At 43.1% G+C, this 21,804-nt stretch overlaps 1 protein-coding gene across 3 annotated transcripts in view; it reads left to right on the top strand.

The window, feature by feature from the left end:
• The first annotated feature begins 206 nt into the window (after window positions 1–206).
• KDM2B (lysine demethylase 2B) overlaps window positions 207–21,804 on the top strand; it is a 121,598-nt gene continuing 100,000 nt past the window's right edge. For 2 of the 3 annotated variants that reach the window (XM_066603282.1, XM_066603281.1), the window contains exons 1-5: window positions 207–540; window positions 1,131–1,275; window positions 6,307–6,385; window positions 10,151–10,197; window positions 17,449–17,627. In XM_066603282.1, the coding sequence (XP_066459379.1) occupies window positions 508–540; window positions 1,131–1,275; window positions 6,307–6,385; window positions 10,151–10,197; window positions 17,449–17,627 (483 nt within the window). In that variant the 5' untranslated portion in view covers window positions 207–507. Of the gene's footprint in view, window positions 541–1,130; window positions 1,276–6,306; window positions 6,386–10,150; window positions 10,198–17,448; window positions 17,628–21,804 lie in introns of those variants that run through there. The other variant, XM_066603283.1, reaches the window with a different exon arrangement.

The raw sequence follows: 21,804 nt of genomic DNA, 5'->3' as shown, positions 1-21,804 counted from the left end.
ATCGCCCCTCAGACAAAAAGAGTCCCGAGGAAAGACAACAAGAACACATGCGGCAGGGGGCGTCGCCCACCCTCCAGCAGGCCACGCCCCCTCACACCGCTGTTGTGGAAACTAGAGAGCAGCACACTCCACGCACTACTCATAACAAATAAAGGAGAGGGCCGCCACTGCGCCTGCGCACAGCCAGCCCCCGTGACCGGCCAAAACATCAATAGGAAAAGGCTTCCGAGTGTCAGCAAATGTCTGATTCCCTGCTAGCAGCAGCCCACGCGTGTTCTCAGCAAACTTCCCAGTCATGTGGCCCCTGCCGGAACCCCTGTCACCCTGTGTAGAGCATGACGTCAGCGGCCCCGCAGCCTGCGCCGCTTCCTCGCACTTTGCCCAGCGGAGCGGGGAGCACTAACTTTTTATTGTTCTTGTGCTTCACCCCGGAGCGATCAGCCGCACAATGCGGGGCAGACCGGCGGCCCTTTAACCGAGGAGCCCCCAGCACTTTATACCACTAACATGGAGGCAAAGAAGGCATCTGGAAGAAGACTGGTGTGTACATCTGCTGGGGTGTCACTGCTGTGTCTTTGTGTGCGGGGGGCAGCAGGGCTCCTGGAGGGGGCTCGGCTGGTCCTCGCATGGCTTTGTTATGGTTTGTGCTGTGAACGTGCAGCTCTGGGTGTCCCTGCTGGCTGCCTGAGCAACTACTGCAAGCAAACAGCTGCTGATCATGGCTGTTAGTGCAGGCAGGCCCCGAGTCCGCTCAGGGCCGGCAGAGCCCCGGGCTGGGTTCCCTAGTCCGCATTACTTCTCCGCCCGCTTCCTTGTTTATGGCCGCACATGGCATTTAAATGTCCTGCCTGGGTTTAACCCGTGCGGTGCTGGCAGGATCCAGATAGGAATGGCCGTCAAAGTTGGGAGACCATGCATTAGAACAAGGTGTAATAAAGGAACACAAGAAGGTGTAATAAGTAGGATGATGTAATCCAGGGCGATGTCTAGTAGTAGTCTGCATTTATTAGTCCTTCACTACAACTCCCAGTAATGGCCAGACTGCTGCCCGGTTTGGATCTAGTCGGGGTCGTGCACACGTCTGTGGTGTTACGGTTCTGAGTTCGTCCATGTCTGATCTCCCCCCACAGAGAACCATCGGCCGGACACAGTACGCGGAGAACGACGATCTGTCTGACGTGGACGACATGGTCAGCATCCGCGGCTTCAGCCTGGAGCAGAAGCTGAGCAGCAGCAGCTACCGAGGCGACTACGTGCAGTACATGGACGGCAAAGGTAGTGATGTGTGGCGGCCGCGGAGGGCCGGTATGTGGGGCCGCACCGGCTGTCTACCTGCCAGCCGCCGGCACGTGTCATACTGCAGTGGGGTTTAAGTTTCCCGCCAGCACTGTGAGGTGTGATGACGCGGCGCAGGCTCATGTCATGCGGGGATACCGTGTATCTAAGCTGCGGTACACAGGACACCTGTCCCAGGTGTGGCAGGCTGTGCACTACCACCTGCTGTTATACTTGGGCCCATGCAGTTGGGACATAGGGTTTGTTATAAATAAAAAGTGCTATTAAGAAGTAGAGGTGTGTTATAGAGCAGTATATATGTCCGCTTCCTCTGAGGGGTTAATGATCCATATCTGCTGCGTCACCTTATATCGCTGGATACAATGTCAGACAAAAGGCTTACCGTATATTCCCATCTGCCGCTCCACTGACATACTGAAAAGCATACCCTGTTTTTGTGGCGCAGGACAGCAGATCAAATGCCATTATTTAGCACGTTAATGGGGCGGTCCGGGGTAGAAAACCCATCTCCATATAAGCTGTAAGGGAGGTCTAAGAGCCCATTATATGGAACGGTTACGTTCGGTTAGGCCGCTCTCAGACAGCCTGCTTTTTACTGCAATTAGTGACTTCAGTGGGGCTTCGCAGACCTGCGTTTCCAATGTTGTCATTTTTGAGAGCAGCCTGCTATTTTTTTTTATTTATTTTTTTTTAAATCGCACCTCATCACCCATCACGATGATGATGTGTGTCAAACTCTGTACAATGTGTTCAAAAACGCAGCTCGAAATCGCTGTAAAATAAACAGCTGCTACAACAATGTATGGGTGACGTACGCCACTGTGTAGAATCCATTTAAAGGGCTACTCTGGGACTTTTATTATCAATGACCTATCCTCTGGATAGGTCATCAATAGTTGATTGGCGGAGTTCTGCCGATCAACTGATCATCTGACCTTCTGGTGATGCAGGTGAGAAGTGTAGTAGGCGGCCTTATTCCCACAGAAATCAGTGAAAGTGATGCCTTCTGTAGCGCTTCTGGCTCAGACCGCAATAAGGAGCTAAAGGTGTAATAGGTTGCATCGCTCCCATTTATTTCAGTGAGGGTGAAGCTGGTTGTTACATTTATGACCCTGACCCCCAATGACAACGTCCTGCCCACTGCACTGACAATAGGCTGGTCGATCAGCTGATTGGACGGGATCCCGAGCAGTGGACTCTTGTCAATAAACTATTGATGGCCTATCCTGAGGTTTGGTCCTCAATAGTAAGGCCTCATGTCCACTAGGAAATTAAGGCTCGCGCAGATTCTCCATGCAGAATCCCAAAACAGGTCCCTCCTTTCCCGTGGCCATGAGGCCTGAAAATTGATTTATCTCACCTGTCCGGACGCTGCGGGTTCCCATCCGTCGTGGCCGGATCTTCTCGTGTGCGCTGCGGACTTTCTTTCTTTTTTTTTTGAACTCTTGCTCTCCCTCGCTCTTGCGGCAGAGCAGAAATTCAGCTGCGGATGTACCGCGGATCCGGACGTCTTCCATAGGCTTCAATAGAAGTCTACAGGAGCCGTCCATGCGGGAAACCCGCAGAAAATGGAGCATGCTGCGGGTGATTTCCTGCACGTGCGATCTGCGCGGCAGGGAAAAATGACACCTACAGGTATTTACTTACCTGCGGGTATCCAATGCATCTCTATGGGTGCCGATCCCGCGTGCGGGACACCCACGCAGATTTACTAAATAGAATTGTTCAGTGGACATGAGGCCTAAAAGTCCTGGATACCCTCTTTTATGACGTATCTCTTAAAGGGATAGTGTTACAAGCTATGGGTGACAGAAGTTTAACAATGGCATCCACTTTATCGATCGATCGATCGATCGATCGATCGATCTATCTATCTTAAAACAAGATGCCACTATATTTTATGGGTGAGGAATGCCACTATTAGGCCTCATGTCCGCGGGCACGCATTGTTTCCAAGTGTGGAATCCCGCAGCGGTGTCCACCCATGCCTGCAGCCATGAGGCCTAAAAAGACCTTTTCCTACCTGTCCGGATGCGGTGCAGGTCTTCTCCATCGTGGCCGGATATTCTTTCTTCTGCACGGCGGATGCGTCTGGGCGTGCCACATGCATGCGCCGTGCTTTTAAAAAAAAAAAAAAATCTCCTCCTTTCTTGTGGATCCGTGGCATGGACACAATGTCAGCTGCATCCGTGCCGCGGATCGGACGGCTTCCATTGACTTGAATGGAAGCTGTCTGTGCAGGAATCTGTGGAAACTGGAGCATGCTGGCTTAGGCATCCATCACACCTTCTGTTCAGCATCCACATCGCAAGCTTTTCCCAGTTCATATGTTTAATAAAAGCTATTAACGCAGTGTGAGAGGAGCGCCTATTGCTTCATTCCCCCTGTAGGGAAACTGAACGAACATTGAGGTTAAGGTACAGTTGAACCTGCATCTAAACTGGATGTGCTTTGTTGCGATTTTTTTTTTCTTCTTTTTTTTTTTTTTTTTTTTTATGTGATTGTGGCACAAATCGCAGCGAATCCATTCTTTTAGATGTGGGTTGAACAGCAACATCTGACTATAACCTCACTGCCAGGTTTCTCCACAGATTATAGCTGGGGATCCCAATAAATGGCCTCTTTGTGAGCAGTTTATTGTCTGGATGTTTACCCAGGATGATTGTCAGGCACTCAAGTGCGCAAATTGTCCCCACAAATATCGCTCCTGTGTTTTCACACAGCAGCAATAATCGCTCCCTGAATGGAGACTGAGCGCGCCGGGGATCTTGTCTGGTCACCTGGCTCCATTCACAGCAAACAGACAGCCATTCATAGATGAATGACTGCCTGTTTACATGGGCCAATTATCATTCTGTTTATGCATAAAGTGAATGATGAAGGATAAGTGAATGAACTTATTTGTTTGATTGTTGGCCATGTTTACACTGACCAATAGTTTCGCACGATCTAATGATTCCTCTAATGCTAACCTGTAGGGATTATCCAAAGCGGACAACCCCTTTAGTGACATCCACTGTATATTTACAGCAGATGTGTGCGCAGAACATATGGCGCGAGCTCAGGACCTGGAGCCTATTGGATTCTCCATGACACGGTCGCAGGGTGCTGAGAGGTTCAAATGCAAAATAACAAAGTGTGTCAGCAGCACCAAAAAAAACCAATCTGGGTAGAGCCAAATAAGAGTCCAAACCGCACCCCTACAGAAGTCCACGTAATGTAGAAGAAAATCCTGATAGCATGTAGAGGTGCTATATAAAATATACGCTTTATTCTCCCATCACACAGAGACAGCAACGTTTCGGCTGTGAGCCTTTCTTAAGCCTGAGAAAGGCCTCATGGCCGAAACGTTGCTGTCTCTGTGTGATGGGAGAATAAAGCGTATATTTTATATAGCACCTCTACATGCTATCAGGATTTTCTTCTACATTAAGGGTACGCAGAGGTTGTCATGGCAGCCAGGGGCCTAGTCAAGGCCCTCAGGCCTGCCATCTTGGTGCTGCTATTAAGTACCAGAACATTAAACACCCCAGTGGGTGTATGTAGAATCCCACAGTCTGTTAACAGATTGGTCCCAATTCCTTTCTGAGTAGTCGGTGGTTCCTGAAATTAGCTAATTTCAATACGCTTTCCCATAAGACATTGTATGAAAGTAAGTCTCCTTACACCTGTTGGATATTGTCACTGAGTATTGTTATCCTTAATCTCGTAAGAATGTGGCTTTTTTTATAGATTTTTTTTTTTTTTTTTTTTTTTTTTTCTAATGCTATTTTTTTTTTCCAATTTTGTTTTCTTTACTCCCCACTTAAAAAAAAATCATAACTCTTTTATTTAACCATTAATGTAGATGTCTGAGGGTTTGTATTTTGCGGGACAAGTTGTATTTTTTAATGGTACTTTGTAATGTACCACTGAAAAATACAACTTGTCCCTTAAAAAAAATCTAAGTGAAATGGGGAAAAAAAAACAAAATTCTGCCATCTTTAGGCGTGTGTGTGTGTGGGTCTTGTTTCTATAGTGTAATTAGAAAATCATTAGTAAATAATAAAACTTTTAAACTGACTTTTATTTTTCTTTTTTCTTAGTCCCCATAGGGAACATGAACTTGTGATAGTTTGATCGCTTCTGCGGTATGATATAATACTGTAGTACTACATTATACTGCGATTTGAAAGGCAATCTATCAAGCCATGCCTGATGGGCAATTTGCAGTGGAAGCCCTGCAGGTTTTCAGAAGGCACCTCGGCTGCCATGGCAACAGAACAGCACCCCGCAATCTCATTCTCAAAACCATTGCTTGGTCCATTGAGTGGACTCCTTGTCATTGTGTTCACATGGCCATACTATCTATAATGAGAGGACAACATGTACACAATGAAGGAGTCTGTTCAGTTGTCCAAGTGCGAGTAGCGAGGGTTCGGGCAGGCATATGAGTATGATAGTCACATCCCTGGACTTTGACCCTCCTGTCTTTTGAGAGTATGACATTAGTTTATGGGGATCATAAGAAGTGACAGGCTCCATTTAAAGAGAATCTGTCAGTTCGATATAGTGTCCAAAATGCAGGCATGATGTTATAGAGCTGGAGCGGCTGAGCAGATTGAATCTTTTCCCATAACATATACACCAATGTAACTTGTATTTTATGATGTACATTCTGAGCTGGACAGTCCAGTGGGCGGTCCTATCAGTGATTGACAGCTACTGCTCTATGTACAGTTATATACAGCTGCCAATCAGTGATAGGACAGCCCATTGGACTGTTCAGCTCAGAATGTACATCATAAAATACAAGTTATACTCAATCTTTCCCCATAAAGCTATCTAACAATCTGCTCATCTTCTGCTCTATCACACGATGCCTGCAGTTTGGACACCATGTTCCAGCTGACACACACCCCGTTTTTAAATGCATCTGGCGGTCCGTGTGGTTAGAATATAGATCTGTTTAACGTGAAGTGTACAGTAAGATTTACTTGACATGATGTTGTTCTTTGTATATCCCTACAGACTTTACATATGAATATGCCCAAAGAGAAGCTCTTAAAATCCCTCTTCTTTTTCACACTAAGGAGGGATTAGGTATTAAGTAAGTACATGTATTTTTTTATACTATTATTAATGAAAATGTTTAAATTTTTTTAGATGTTTTAACAGGATTTGGTTATTACATTTTACAAAGCATAAACAGACAAAAAATTCCACCTCATATTCAATTTAACCCCATCCTACATTTTGACTTTTATGTACATCATAGCCAGGAAGTATTTCCCACATCCAGTATGTCTTGGTGGAGGCGCTGGGATTGATAGCTGCCCTCCCGCATTATCAGCTAAGCTGGGAGCTCCATCTACGTATATCAAGTTTCATCCTCACAGCTGTATGAAGGTCAATCTGGAGGCCAAAGTGTGATCAGATCACATCATAGAAAAACAAGGAATTATTTTCTAGACTTTATCCTTAGATTTTCAAACACATGTGGATTTGCTGCAGGTTTTCAGAATGGTTCCACAGAGCACTTTTTTATTATGTCTGGGAAGCATTGGTTTTGTTTTTTTTTTTGGTTTTTTTTTCATTCCCAGATTAAGCTAGAAAATACATCAATGTTTAACCCCCTCAGTGACTGCCAATATGTCTTTTTAATGCAGTCCCTAATGGGCCTCCGGCTAGCCTGATGGCTTTTTATGGCTGCTTAGTCTGAGAGGTGCACAGATGTCCCATGTCCGAAAAAGCAGGTGCTCGGCTGTCAAATTTTTCCAATCCTGGCCGTTTAACCCTCTAAATGTGGCGGTCAATAGTTACCATGGCTTCTAAATAGTTTCAGATGCAGGGCGGAGCTCCCTCTGTAACCTGTCAGCTCCTTGCAATGCATGTTCAGGGTGCCAATGGATTGCCATGGAAGCCATGGTTCTAACAAGAGCCTCTAGGTCCACCATATAAGGAAGGCTATTGGGCATGATTGCATCTTCAAGTCCAATGGTGGGAGTCCAAGTCTTAAGGCTGATTTACACGCAATAATTATCGCTCAAAATTCATCCAAATGATTGCTTTTGAACGATAGTGGTTGCATGTAAATGTGTGCCCATCGTGAACTTGCCATGCACTCTTCGTCCATCACTGAGTTCAGCTCGGCATAAAATCTGTTGTCCATCAGAGGGACGGCGTTCTGTGTTCTCTGCTGGCAGCGCTGATAGCTTTGCATGCAGCGGCAGCTCGCGGCAAAACAAAAGCGATGTATTCAGAGAACAGACCATCCGCTGTTCTCTAAATACATACAAATGAAGTTAGCTACCAATAGGCTGATTAGCCAATTAATATCTAATGCAAAATGATCACTCAAAACTGTAAGTTTCTGACGAATTGTGAGCGATCATCTTTGCGTGTAAATTACCATCAAGGAAAAATATAAAAAAACAAAACACACATACTTGCTATTGCCACATTTGTAATGAACTGAATTAAATAGCATTTTTGTGATATTTACCCTCCAAAAAAATATAGTAGGACTTATGCACCTGAAAATACTACCAATAAAAACTTTTGACTTGTCCTTTAAAAATAAACTATCACAAAGCTCTATTGACTGACAAATAAAAAGGTTATGGTTCTTGGAATGCAATGACGCAAAAACAATTAAAATTTTTATTGTGCAGAAGTTAAGAAAAAAAAAAAAAAAGGTTTATCTTTGGTATCCCCATAATGGTAGATTCAGAGAATAGTTGTATGTGTACCCGAAAATAGTGACATCACTTCAATAGGGCTGACTGCAGTAAAACAAGAAACTGAACAGCACTTACCCTGCAGCTAGGATGCAGCGCTGCAGCCCGTCTGTGGTCTGTGTGTTTGTGACAGCTGACTTCACCAGATGTAAGGGGACTGCTGCAGCATGACATTCTCAAACTCCTGGCATCTTGGTGCTCAGAAGATTGAGTGGTGATGCTGCAGCTGTCATCTAACTTCTGGTCATGTAAGCTGTCACAATAAACACTGGTACCCTAGGGGACCTGCAGTCTTGGATCTTGGCAGTGGCAGAGGGGTAAGTACTTCTCACTTTATTTAACTACAGTCATCCCTTTTGAATGGATGTTTTCTGTTTATAAAAAAAATAGATACAACTTGTCCTGCAAAATAAGCCTTCATACGACCATGTCGACTAGAAAAAAAATTGGTTCTTGGAATGCGCCAATGAAAGAAAAGGAAAATAAATCGCTTGGTAACTAGGGCCTGACAAAAGCTGGCCACAAAGGGGTTAATGTGTGAATAGCCTTACACGCTTCTTAAAGAACTATTACAAGTGACAAATCACTTGGTCTGTAAAGGAGTTAGGAGTAGGGCCCCATCCTCATTTTCCACTTCAGCAATCTGGTCCTTTGAACTGGTTTTCTACAGAACTCTCCTCCCAAAAAGCTTTTCTCTGTCAAACACCCATTCTTTCTCTTACAAATGGGTACTAGCAAACATCTTATTTTTTAAAGCATATCTACATTTTTATATGATTTTTCAGAATAAGCTGCTGTATGTGTGTGTATATAAGAAACAACACTGTTTCTGTTCATTATAGGATTTGTATTTGGCATTTAGCGCCAGTTTTCACCTCTGCGGGCTGTATCTGTAATTCTCTGTTATCTCTGAGCTAGTGAGAGGAGCCTTCTGTTATGCTGTATTGCATAGACTGTGCACAGATAACCCTGCCAGTTCTGTAGCCCACACATAATAAATAACATTCATGGGGAACACTGGACAAGTGCTGAGTAGTGGAGATGGGATGTCAGTAGCTGCAGTATAACACAGTGAACATTCACTATTAGCTGTATGCAGCCTCTGTATACACACTTGCGCTGGGGATTCCACTTTCCTGCTCCGTTCAGGGAGCAGAAAAGGGGAATCCTCGTGGCTGAACTGTTCCGTCTCTGGGAGGAACCTAAACAGTGCTGGGAAGAGCCTGTTGACTATAATAAGATCCGCCTGCTTTCCGACCAGCTGTCCGCTTTTGGTACGGAAGGAAAAGTGCTGCATGCAGCGCCTTTTCTTTTGGTATTTGGAGTTAGATCTGTGATGAAACCACTGGCCAGAGGTGCCAACGCAAATGTGCAACTGGCCTCTGCTCCAGTCTTCCTCCTCTCCATGAACTTCTATTAGCAGCATGAGTCATCTTCCTTTTATACATCATATTATCTCTGTTGCTATAGATGGGCATCACATAACAGACACTTTTTCTTTTTTTTTTGCAGCACAAAAAAGGTAATCTTGGGTAAATAAAGGGATTTGCACTTTTAGTTAAGAATATCACTATTACAAAAGCAAAAGTTGTTTGAAAAGTTAGTGACCATTTTTTAAGGGGTTTCAGACCACTAAAAATCATGTTAAAATTGCCATAAAACCAAAAGTAGTTAACTTGCCTTTTAAACTTCGAGGTGTACCTGTGTTGCTAGTCACTTAGACCTTGTCATTATGATGCCATAGCATAGTATCTAGCTTCATGTAGTAATGTCACCCCTGCAGTCAGCAATTGACGGCCGTGGTCATTGGAAAACCTGTCTTTTAAGTGCAATAACGAGGAAACAATGATATGGGAATGGAACAGAATTTGAAAAGGAAATCTATTTCTATACATATAAATTGTTTTTTTTTAAACCATTTCAAATATGTAAATAGAATTCTTTTTCAAGGTCCTAAAATCCCTGCTAATATAATTTTGTTTCAGCAGGATCTCTGTTGATTGCCCAATTCTGATGCACTCTTTGAGTGCTGTATAGTTGTACATATTGTAATTTTACATGCACATGTATATAATGTAATAGAGATATCACGCATCATTATACATTCATTACAACACATTCTGTCTTTATTGTAGAATGCCAGGACATGATTTCACTGTCAGAGATGTGAAAATACTGGTGGGTAAGTGGTTACTTTCATTCATTCTGGAGCCCTTTTGAAGATCTTTGTCGTTATTGATTTGGACACTTGAAATATTAACCTTCATGCAGAATCCAATTAACATGCCGCAGCTGACTACACTGGATCTCCGCACTCTTGTGGAGATCAATGTCAGACATACATATATATTACATAGTGCTGACGAGCCACCAGCACTTCTGTTATTGATGGCCACCTGTCTCACAAAGCGATGAATCATTTTTTTTTGCTTGAAGCACTTAGACAAGAACTGACAACATATACAATGGGACATGTTTAGCAATGTATTTTTGCATGTTTTTTAGTGTAAATAAGTTGTTTATCAAAAGAGATGTAATTTTTGCTAACGCCTCAGTTATATCTGGTCTGATTTATTGCCTTATGTTGGAACAGACCTAGAAACACACTTGCTTTCTTTTGATAAATCTGTCCCAATATGTCACTACTTTCACACTGTCTTCAATGACTGCGGTTTTTGAGCCAGTGTCTGTCTGGAGAGGAGGGGTTACTTATTTATTTTTTAAAGTTGCAAATGAGAAAAAAATAAGCTGCATTTCCAAAATGTGTCTTAAGTCTGGCCAAGCAGTAAGCAATGCTCATTTTTCACTCCTCTTTTGCAAACTGATGTGCATGACACAAACCTCTCGAAATTCTGTCCCAATTAGTTAATAAATATGTCACAGAACAGATAAAGAAAACAATATACTGGTGTGAATTGCACTAAAATGGCCACACATACAATAAGTGTGGGCTGTGGTGTTCAGCCTGAATGCCAATATAATAAATACCTTGAGTCACTACTTATGAATATGTTGCACACTTCACAGTAATAGATTTTTTTTTTGTGTATATAAAAAGCAAAAAAAATGTCATGACTCTGACTTAAAGAACTTGTACCATGATAATAAGTTCTCCCCTATCCACGGAATGAGGATTAACTTGCTGATCAGTAGGAGTCTCGCCACTGAAACCCCCACTGATCCTAAAAATGGGGTCCCATGTCCCACATCCTCCTGACTACGGGCTTAATGGCCTTGCAGTGAGGAGGAGAATCAATGGAGCAAACATATTAACACTTTTTATGTTGCAAAAATTGTTGAATATGTGGAGACTTGGGATAATGATTGAATATTAAATTTAAAGCTCACATATATTCAAAATCTAGAAGATCTAGCAGGAGGAAATTTAAGGAATAATGACAAATGTTAATAAAGTTTTTATAAAACAATTTAAAATGATAGCCCTCCCTAAATGTCTTTATGCACTGGAAAATGCAGCTGTACAAAATCCCCATTCTTTTTTTAATCTACTTGCCTCATTAATGCACCCCTTTATTTGGGGTAATGGTAGACCAAAGCTTAAATGTCTCTTACAATGTGTAAAAGATCAAGCTGGCGCCTCTCTTGTATCATCATCTTGTATTACTTATCAGACCAACTACGATTTGTTCATCCATGGTTACCAGATGTTGAGCTTCTTACCACTGATCATCATCTGTTGCCATAAAGAAGACATTCAGAACATGCCAGTGTCAGAGAAACCCCAGTCCCCCGTGAAGTTAATTCTTCCGTTACATGAATTAGCAAGACAAGAGTGGCAACAGACTAAAACTTTGCTGCAATTTAAAGATAACCTAGCTGAAACCCCCTTGTGGAATAACCTTCAAGTACAACAACTCCTAGACTTACAAGATTCCCCATTCTGGTCTGATCACAGGAGAACATGTTTAGAGCATCTGTATGAATCTGGTATGTTGAAATCTTTTGAGGTGATATAACTGCTATGACATCCCTAAAACGGCCTTTTACAGACTTCTTCAAATAAGGCATGCATTAAACAGTCAATTTGGGGTGCTTAGCCTTTCTTTTATTGTACTCTCTAATAGTTGTGTTGAGAAGCCAAGGCCCTAGAATGCTCATTTCCATATTATACACTCGCCTCACAAATGCTCACTTGGCTTTATCATCCTTCGAAGTCATAGACAAGTGGCGTCAGATTGCCGCGCACCTTACAGTGATGGACATACAGGAGGCAATAGTCACATCTCCATGTCTTTTCTGCAGCCAACAATAAAATGGTACAGTTATACATCTTTCACCAGTGCAACCTTAGGCCTCCCTCAAACAGATATTTGTAGAAATGCAGCGTTTTTCAACACTGCGTTTACTGCGGTTTCAGCAGCGCTGGCAAGGAAGCTGGAAAAAAAGCAATACTCGCCTAGCAAGCGCCATCCAGGTCACTCCCGCTGCGCTTTGGAGCTCCGTGCTGGATTCTGGGCACTTGTCAGTGCCGGCAGAGCATCTTTTGCTGGTAATGGGGTTTAAAGCCCCCGACTCCAGCAAGAGATTGCTCCGATTGGCTGAGCTGTGCTGGCTCAGCCAATCACAGCCATTCCTTGAATGGCTGTGATTGGTTCATTAAGCGCTGGCTCTGACTTGCTGAGCTAGGGCTCGAGGAACCTATCAGAGCAATCTCTTGCTGGAGGCAGGGTCTTCAAAGCCCGTTACCAGCAAAAGATGCTCTGTCGGTGCTGACAAGTGCCAGGAAGCTTGCTCCGGAGAGCAGCAGGACGGACCTGGATGGCGCCTGCTAGGTGAGTATTGCTGCTTTTTTGGGGATGGGGGGTTTGGAGTGTAGCTAGGGCTAGCGTTTAGCGCTGTCAAAAACGCGGTACTAAGTTGTGCCGCGTCTTCAGCAGCGCTAAAACCACTGCCCATTCAATTCATTTGGCGTCGCACAGCTGAAAACGGCCAAGAATAGAACATACATTGCTTTCAAAGCGCAGCGTTGAAAACGCTGTGTTTTTGACGCTTGTGTGAGCAGCCCCATTGAAATGAATGGGAGCATTGTACACGTTTGAAAAGGCAGCCCTAAGCGCTGTACAAAAACGCCTGTGTGAGGGAGGGCTATCACCAACCGGTTTGTTTGGCATGAGCAGATTGGCACACCCAGGAGGTCATAAGTGCTCTGAACAAAGGGCAGATTTTATGCATTTAATATGGAGCTATCCCGTTATTGCAGCCTTCTGGGTTGATGTGCCTAACTTGCTCTCTATGGTGTTGATACTCCCAATACCATGCACCCCTGAGGTGTGTCTCTTAGCCACCCTCATGGAAAAAGCATCACCAAAAGATCTTGCGGAGCATTTTATTTTTGCTCATAAGGCAATTGCATTAAGGTAGATGGTGCCTAAACACTGTCCATTAGACAATGGACAAATATGGTGAATACAACCTTGTTGTATGACCAGGTTGTTTAAAAGAATTGAAGAAGGCCCTTAAAAATGTAGGAAGGTGTGAGGGTGTTGGTGCGACTTTTGTCAAACAGCAATGACCCCAAGGGTTTTACAATCATCAGCAGATAAGTGACGTGTGGATTCATACTTGTGCATCTGATAGTCCATCTCTCTGTTTTTGTGTAGGTCTGTGTAGTTGGAGATCTGTTACCTTCATTTTACATGTAGTTATTTGCACGACTTTGTATTTGTTTGCTTACTTAAAAAAAAAATTTAAAAAAATTTTAAGAAAAGAAAATCCATGATTTTCTAGGAAAAGTGGTTTTAGGCCTTATTCACATGAGTGTGTATTTGTGCGCGCGTATGTGCTTGAAAAAATGTACTGCTTGCTTTTGCGGAGAACGTGTGAACGGGCAAACTTTGCACATAAAACTTTGCCTGTTCACTGGAGCAGCTGCTCCACGAAGGTCGGCTCATCACTAAACACTGTTAGAGCACTGTCACAGTGTGTGTGATGAGGGAACTACAGCGGGGACAAAATAATCCCTTGTCACCCCTGTGGCAGAGGATTGCGAAGTTCTCCAATTGATTTCAATGGGATGTAGGCAACCCCTTTTCGGGGAGGGCTTGAAATAAAAATAAAAAAATGAAAGGGCTGTGTCTGATTGGCTGAGCGCTCAGCCAATTACAGGCAGCGCTCAGCCATTCCGTGAAGGACAGCTGAGCACTGCCTGTGATTGGTCATAGTGCTCAGCCAATCAGAGGCAGCGCTCAGCCATTCATTGAAAACGCAGCAGCGGCTGCCCCATTGAAAACAATGGGAGAACATTGCATTCCTTTGCCACAGCTGTGGCAGGGGATTCTTTACTCCCCATGCGGAGTGCCATCATCACTGAACATTGTCACAATGCTGTCACAGTGTTCAGTGATGAGGGGACTCACCGCAGGGAATTTTTACACGCAGCATAGACCTTCCCAGTGCGCGGATGTCGTATCTTTTGCAGGTGCGCAAATTTGCAAGACTGTAAAACGCGAACATGTGAACACACCATAGGAAAACAGTGGTTCTAATAGATGCGTGGTTTTGTGCGCCCAAATACACGCTCGTGTGAACGAGGTCTTATTTAGTAAAAGTGTTGCTAAATTTATTTTTAGAGTTTTGCGTATGATACCTGTTAGATGCTCTGCAGAGCAAAGTTTAGAAGCAGTTTTTAAAAAAAAATAAGCAAAATCGTCTGGTTAAGAATATTACAAAGTGGCTTAAAACCATAAGTACAACTCAACCCCCTCTACCCCCACCCCAGCCTAAAATAAAATGTAGTTTACAATTCCACCGCCCTCGTGTGAGCTGACCTTTAAAAAGGAAATCAAAAAATCAGCTCCGTCATTGCTGTATTCCTCACTACCTGTATAATAAAGTTAACACCTAAAGGGCTCATGTCCACGGCTGTGTTTTCAGCAGGGATCACGTGTGCGTTTTACGGACGCGTGATACACTGTGAATGGAGTCAATAAGTCAGTGGACTTTCATTGATCCACGCACGTCGACGTGTGGACACTGCATATCAATGCGCAAGTGAAATAAATCGCAGCATGCTGTATTTCTCTGCCTACCCACACATTGTGAGCCCTGCACATTTGTATGGGCTGCGTATGATATGCTGCCCATACGCAATACATTGTGTATGAGCGGCGTTTTCATACGCATCCCCGCTCTGAAACAGCCATACACGGTCTCTGCCAGCAGTGCGTATGGCTGCAATATGTTAAAACGCTGCGGGGAGACCTACAGCGTTCTACGCATACATCCATGTGCAGCGTAGTACATTGACAGAAAATAAAAATCAAAAACAGTGTAATTGTTTTCTCCCTTCCATAAAAATGATAAATGTTAATCAGTAACCGCAAATGGCAAAAATGAAAGCTATCTCATAAAAAAAAATGTATATGGCTTAATCAATGGAAAAATAAAGTTATGGCTAGATCATTTTTTTTCATGCAAGGGACATGCAGTAATTGTGCAAAAGTAGTAAATATGTTGGTTGTTTGGGTTTCTTTTGCGCAAGTATCGCTGTAATTGTACAGAATTTTTGAATGAAAGTAACAAAAATTAAAATGCAAAATCCATTGGCCATATCTCTGATATTCATTCTTTCAAAGCCATTCAGGCTTTGGTGCAATATAATATCAAATGTCCGTTGCCCTCATCTCTCTATATTGGACTCGCCCAGCCAAAAACCAATCCCTCGCACCCCTATGACAATGGAAAGATAAAGTGATGGCTCTCTGAATGCAGGGATTAAAAAAAAAATTCCTCTGGGTCTTTATGTCAAAATTAGGCTTGAAGCAACCAGCAGGTTTGTGAGTGCAGCTCTGGCTTACTACATGCTGTAATTCTGCATCAGTACTTGGTAAAGAGTTGGTACTCTTGTATATAAATGACAACTAAAGGTGAGCATATGCCTTTATTATATTACATTACCCTAGCACTCCCCATGCATCTTCCATCTATGACTGCTATATATACAGCACACACAATTACTTGCTTCGTTTTTTCATGCTGGTGACTTTTCAGTTCATGCTCCTGATGGGCTTGAAATCTGCTTCTATGTTCTTGTTTTTAATAAAGCTGTCATTTAAAAATAACTAATCTTTCTACAAATCCAGCGCACTCCGGTGTCTGATGAATGTACCAAATGTTAGACCGATTATAACCATGTGGAGCTTTCAAAGGAGGTGAGAGGAAAAATGGGAGTTTACAGAGAAGTTTTCTAATTACTGTAAGGCTGGGTTCACACGGGGCGTAATTGCCGTGGAATTTTTGAGCAGATTTTCTGCATGGAATTTCCACCCATGGCTTTTTATCCCGGGATTAGCCAGCAAAGCAGACGAGATTTGCAAAAATCTCGTTCTCCCGCTGCGGCCAAGGCGCGCTGAAACTGACATGCCCAACGGAATTCAAAGGCGCAGCATGTCAATTCTTTCTCCGCTTCCCTGGCGGCCTCTCTCCCCTCTATAGCGGAATGCAGGCGGCGAAGCCGCTTTAAAATCCGTGTTGAAGGGTCGCGGGTTTTGAAACGGCATTTCTCCCGTGGAAATCTTGGGTTTTTTTTCTGTGCGGACATTCCGTGCGATTTCTGCTGGGATTTTCGTTCCATGTGACACCAGCCTAAAGGTCATGGCAAGAACTAACAAAAGTAGCAGACATGGCATTTACCAGCTAAGGATACCAGACCTATCTCTACTCAAAGATGAGCCACCATTAGTCTCTCGGTAATGTATATTAAAAATTCCACTGCTTCTTGCATTCTTTTCTTCCCATCATCCTCACTGAGTGGGACCAAAGCTTTAACGTGTTATAAATGCACTTGCTGCAGAAAGTGATCATAGTGAAATGAGGGCCAACTCCATAGTTACTTGCCACACATCTAATAATTCTTCACCGTATGCCCGTTCTGTAGAGCGGCGCATCACATGCCCTGTATATAGGATGTCATTCGTGATTAGTTTGGGGAGGCTGCTGGACGTACATTGGCTTTCAGCAGTCACTGCTGCAGCCAATGTAAAGCACTAACTGAGAAGACAGAGCAGCGATGGGAGAGCAGTAGGTAAGTAATGTACTTTTATTATTATTTTTACTTTTTATCTCATCCCCTCCTACTGCCACAAATGCGTTTTTTGTTTTTTTTTCTTTTTTCATTTTTCTCTTTTAAATGAGTCAGGAAACCCTTTAGAGGAGCCTTATGCACATAGCAATTTATGTTGCACTTAAGAGATTTTTCCCATAGCAACATCCTGGGAAAGTCAAATCTGGAATATGACTGTGATCAATCCTGACCTTTTCTGTGTGTACGATTTCTTCGTCTTGTGGTGTGCGTGTATGAGGCCCAGTGGATTGTCCTATGTCAACCAAATGCAGTTTTATAAAGTTTTTAGTGTTGGATAATAGAATAATGTTTTTTGCTATATGTTGGCTTGAAACATCTCTTCTTCTGTAGGAAGCCGGCGCATAGTGGATGTGATGGATGTGAACACACAAAAGGCCACAGACATGAGTATGTCACAGTTTGTCCGATACTTCGAAACACCAGAAACTGAAAGGGAAAAACTATACAATGTGATCAGCCTGGAGTTCAGCCACACCAAGCTAGAAAAAGTAGTCAAGCGGCCAACTGTGGTATGGTGATTTGTTAAAGCTGGGGAATTTACATTCCAATATAAGTTCTAGGCAAATATCGGTCGCAGAAAGGGAATCTGTCACCGGGACAGATGTCTATAACTTTGGACATTTTACACCATTTACATACGTAAAGTGCATTCTTGTGGTGCCCTAACCAGTGTTGTAGGGTGAGCTTGATGGTTACCTACAGTATATTACCAGTCTTGGTTACTGACTTCCATTCAAAGACCACTCATTTATATCTATATAGTAGTAAAGGGAAAAAACTTTGCTTTAGCAAATATTAATGATTTTAATTGGAAAGTTAAAGGAGTTGTCCCACCAAAACAACTTAGCAATTATTCACAGGATAGGCGATAAGTATCTGAATGGTGGGAGTCTGACTCTCTTATAGTTCCCATTATGAATGGAGTTTCAGTCGCATGTCTGAATTTCTGTTCCCTTCCTCTCTGTGGGGCTGCTGGAGGTAGCTGAATGCTGTACTTGCGCATCTTCAGCAGTCCCATAGAGATGAATGCAATAGCAATGTGCGTGCTCGACTACTGCTCCATTCATAAGGAGGAGACATGGGGTCTTTTTATAGTGACGTTCTTGTGCTTTCATACAGGAACGATAATCGTTCTGTGAATGGAGTCGGAGCGGTTGGACAACACTTTCCAACTGTCTGACTCCATTCACAGTAAACAAGCAGTTGAACGCCTATCTGTTTACACAGGCTGATCGTCGTTTGACTTTTATGCTTGAACTGAATGACGAACAATAAGCAAATGAATTATGTTTTGTTGCTCATTTGCAGGCAAAGTTTACACTGAAGGATTATCATATTTCTCACGATCCAGTGAGAAACTGAACCATAATCTTTTAGTGTAAAAGGGCACTTAGTACCTTGTGATTTCTGGATGTTCCAGTGGTCGGTCGTCAGACATTTATTGCCTATCCTATGGATAAGTTAAAGCGCCACTCTGGTAAAAAAAAAAAATCATTCTGTCCTGTGGTGTATATATAAATCAGCTAGTATTCTCTTGGTTAATTATTCCTCTCTATTTGAAAGTCCTGGAGTCTTTCTTTTCAGGTGGGTCATGGGATCATAATTCTGACTACCTAAGATTTACTTGGGTTTATGTATTCTCAATTTAGTCAGTTTTGCAGTGAGAATATCTCCTGTGTGAAGAACCATACTACAGAAGCTCTTTGGAAGGGATATAGGCACTCCTATGAGAGTTACTAATGATGATCTCACAGCTCCTGTCATGCAGCTATAATGGAGCAGATTACAGCTCATGCTCCTGACTGTATACTTATGGTCTGTAGATTATTTAGGTGAATACCCAAGGAAATGGCAGTGCGCTCCTCAGCAGGCTGACATGGTAAAGTCTGTAGTATGCAGTGTTGTGCTAATATCGTGAGATTCATAGCACAGAATTGTGAAAATGAAATCCGGTAGAAATCTCAACATCAGGATTGTGCCTGAAAAGTATCAGACACGAGGCTGAACTGCATGGAAGTGACTGCAATATATAGAATCCTAGAATGGTGGAGTTGGATGGGACCTCCAGGGTAATCTGGTCCAACTCCCTGCTCAATGCAGGATTGACTAAAATCATCCCAGACGTGTCTGTCCAGCCTTTGTTTGAACACTTCCATTGAAGGAGAATCCACCACCTCCCATGGTAACCTGTTCCACTCATTGATCACCCTCACTGTCAGAAAGTTTTTTTTCTAATATCTCATCTGTGTCTCCTCCATTTCAGTTCCATCCCATTGCTTCTAGTCTTTCCTTGTGCAAATGAGAATAGGACTGATCCTCTGCACTGTGACAGCCCTTCAGATATTTGTAGACAGCTATTAAGACCCCTCTCAGCCTTCTTTTTTGTATGCTAAATGTTCCTTATAGGACATAATTTGCAGACTGCTCACCATCCTCCAAAGACCTCCGGAGTGTAACAGGCAATCGGGTGAGGAGTGCAGGGATGGAAAAACCTCTTTTTGCTGGAGTGACCCTTTTAGGTGGAAAAATGCCTTGAGTAAATTGCATCTGTCTTATTTGGAGATGTTTTATTGGTTGTCACATCTATTTGTATTATCTACTTGGTAAGTGAATTAAAAACTGCTTCTTTAATATTAAAGGGGTTTTCTAGGCTCAAATTGGAAATTCTGAAACCGCTAGGTAGCAGCAATCTGTACCTTTTTTATCTGCCGCTTTGGATCCTCTTCTTAATCCCATGCAGCTGATCTGCCGCTGTGTTTGCATGCATCACTTCTGCAGTAAACACATCTGCGGTAAATATGCGGCGCTTGGTCCTGGCCTTTAAACTTCTAGCTGTGAGACACAGTAAAGGACCCAGAGGCGAAGGGAGAAGTGGTATATACCAAAAAGTGGAAGTATTACTTCCACTATGCGACCCAGCAATGACGTGACCGCCAGGTGCCCCTGTTACAGCAGAGCTGCATGGTCTTGGCAGACCCAGATATGTTCTATTAGTGACTATTGTCACTACAGGGAAATGACCACCAGATGCTTTATATGACGTCATGGGGTTACAATAGTTTAAAAAATAAGTAAAAAAAAAATTACAGAATAAATTGTCAACCAAAACTGTCGCCATATGCGCTTTGTGATCTAAAACTATACATATATATCAAAGCGTCCAAAACAAAATAGGGAACCCATTCCCATACTTTTATTTTAGTGTAATCCTACTACCGTAATTTAAAAAAAAATGTAAACTATAAATAAAAAAACCTTTTATGCTTTTTACCCTCAATAAAACTAAAAAAACGGGGGGGGGAAAAGTCAGTGAAAAAAGATATAACTAAAATAGCCCCATACGTCATGGGGGGAAAAAAACAGCAAAACGGCAAAAATAATTTTAGTAGCTGAAGAAAAAAAAAATAGGACAGTAAAACTACCACATGGGTCAAATCCCTAAAAAGTGTCTGGTCTACAGATGAGCGAGCGTACTCGCTAAGGCAAATTACTCGAATGAGTATTGCCATTTTCGAGTACATGCTCGTCTCAAAAGATTCGGGGGCTGGCGGGGGTGAGCAGTGAGTTGCGGGAGTGAGCATGGGGGGGGGGGGGAGATATCTCGCCACCACCATTCCTCCCCGCTGTCCTCCGGCGGCCCCTGAATCTCGCCCGAGTAATTTGCCTTGGCGAGTACGCTGGCTCATCTCTAGACCAGACACTTTTTAGGGATTTGACCCATGTGGTAGTTTTACTGTCCTATCTTTTTTTTTTTTTTTTTCTTCAGCTACTAAAATTATTTTTGCTGTTACTCGCTCGAGTAATTTTGCCTTAGCAAGTACGCTCGCTCATCTCTAGTCTGGTCCTTTAGGCATGCTTCCTTCTAGGATTGATAGATCCTCTTCATTTTTGTGGAGGTCAAAAAACGATATTTCAATAGTTTAATCACTTTTGTTTATATACATACGAGGGGGTACCTAAAAGTAACCGGGATCTTCTGTTATGTGAATGTCTGCAGAGCTCCTCTGAGGCAGGGCAGCTGACGTTATTGGGGGTGGTTGCATTTGGCTCCAGGGATTTCCCCCCCCCCCCCCCCCTTCCCCAATATGTTAAGGTTTTTTGCGTATTTTGTGATGGCTGATTCATGCTAACAATGTACAGCTGGGAAATTATGTTTCAAAGCACTCTTTAGAAAAAAGTCTCACGGGGAGATCGGGTGAATATGGAGGGTGAGGCCAGGGTGTCATGAAACTTTTTTTTTTTTTTTCTGTCAAAAATTCCTTTACCCACGCAGCTCCGAGTGTTAAGAGGTGACTGCTTCTTCCATCCTGACAATGCACTGGCCCACACAGCGCTGAGTGCTAAGCACTTTTTAATGAACAACAGCATCGCACCCTTGCTGCAACCTCCGTATCCACCTGATCTCGCTTCATTCGACTTTTTTATGCATGCTTTGATTGAGCTGTGGAAATGAAATACAATTTCACAGCTGTACGTTTCTCATATGAATCGGCTATTACTAAATAAGTGAAAAACTTAACTTGTTGAAAGAAAAAGAATTTACTGGAGCCGACCGCAAACTTCCCCAATGTGAGGTGGCATACCGCCTCAGAAGGGTTCCTCAGTCCTTCTCCTAGCAACAGAAGCCTGTATTAGTAAATAAAGACAACTCCTGTACCCCCTCCATGTAGAGGTCAAGGGGAAGTA

This window comes from Eleutherodactylus coqui, chromosome 5, assembly GCF_035609145.1.
Source record: "Eleutherodactylus coqui strain aEleCoq1 chromosome 5, aEleCoq1.hap1, whole genome shotgun sequence".
NCBI lineage: Eukaryota > Metazoa > Chordata > Amphibia > Anura > Eleutherodactylidae > Eleutherodactylus > Eleutherodactylus coqui.
The sequence above is the reverse complement of the archived record's forward strand: the minus strand, read 5'-3'. Positions and strand labels throughout refer to the sequence as shown.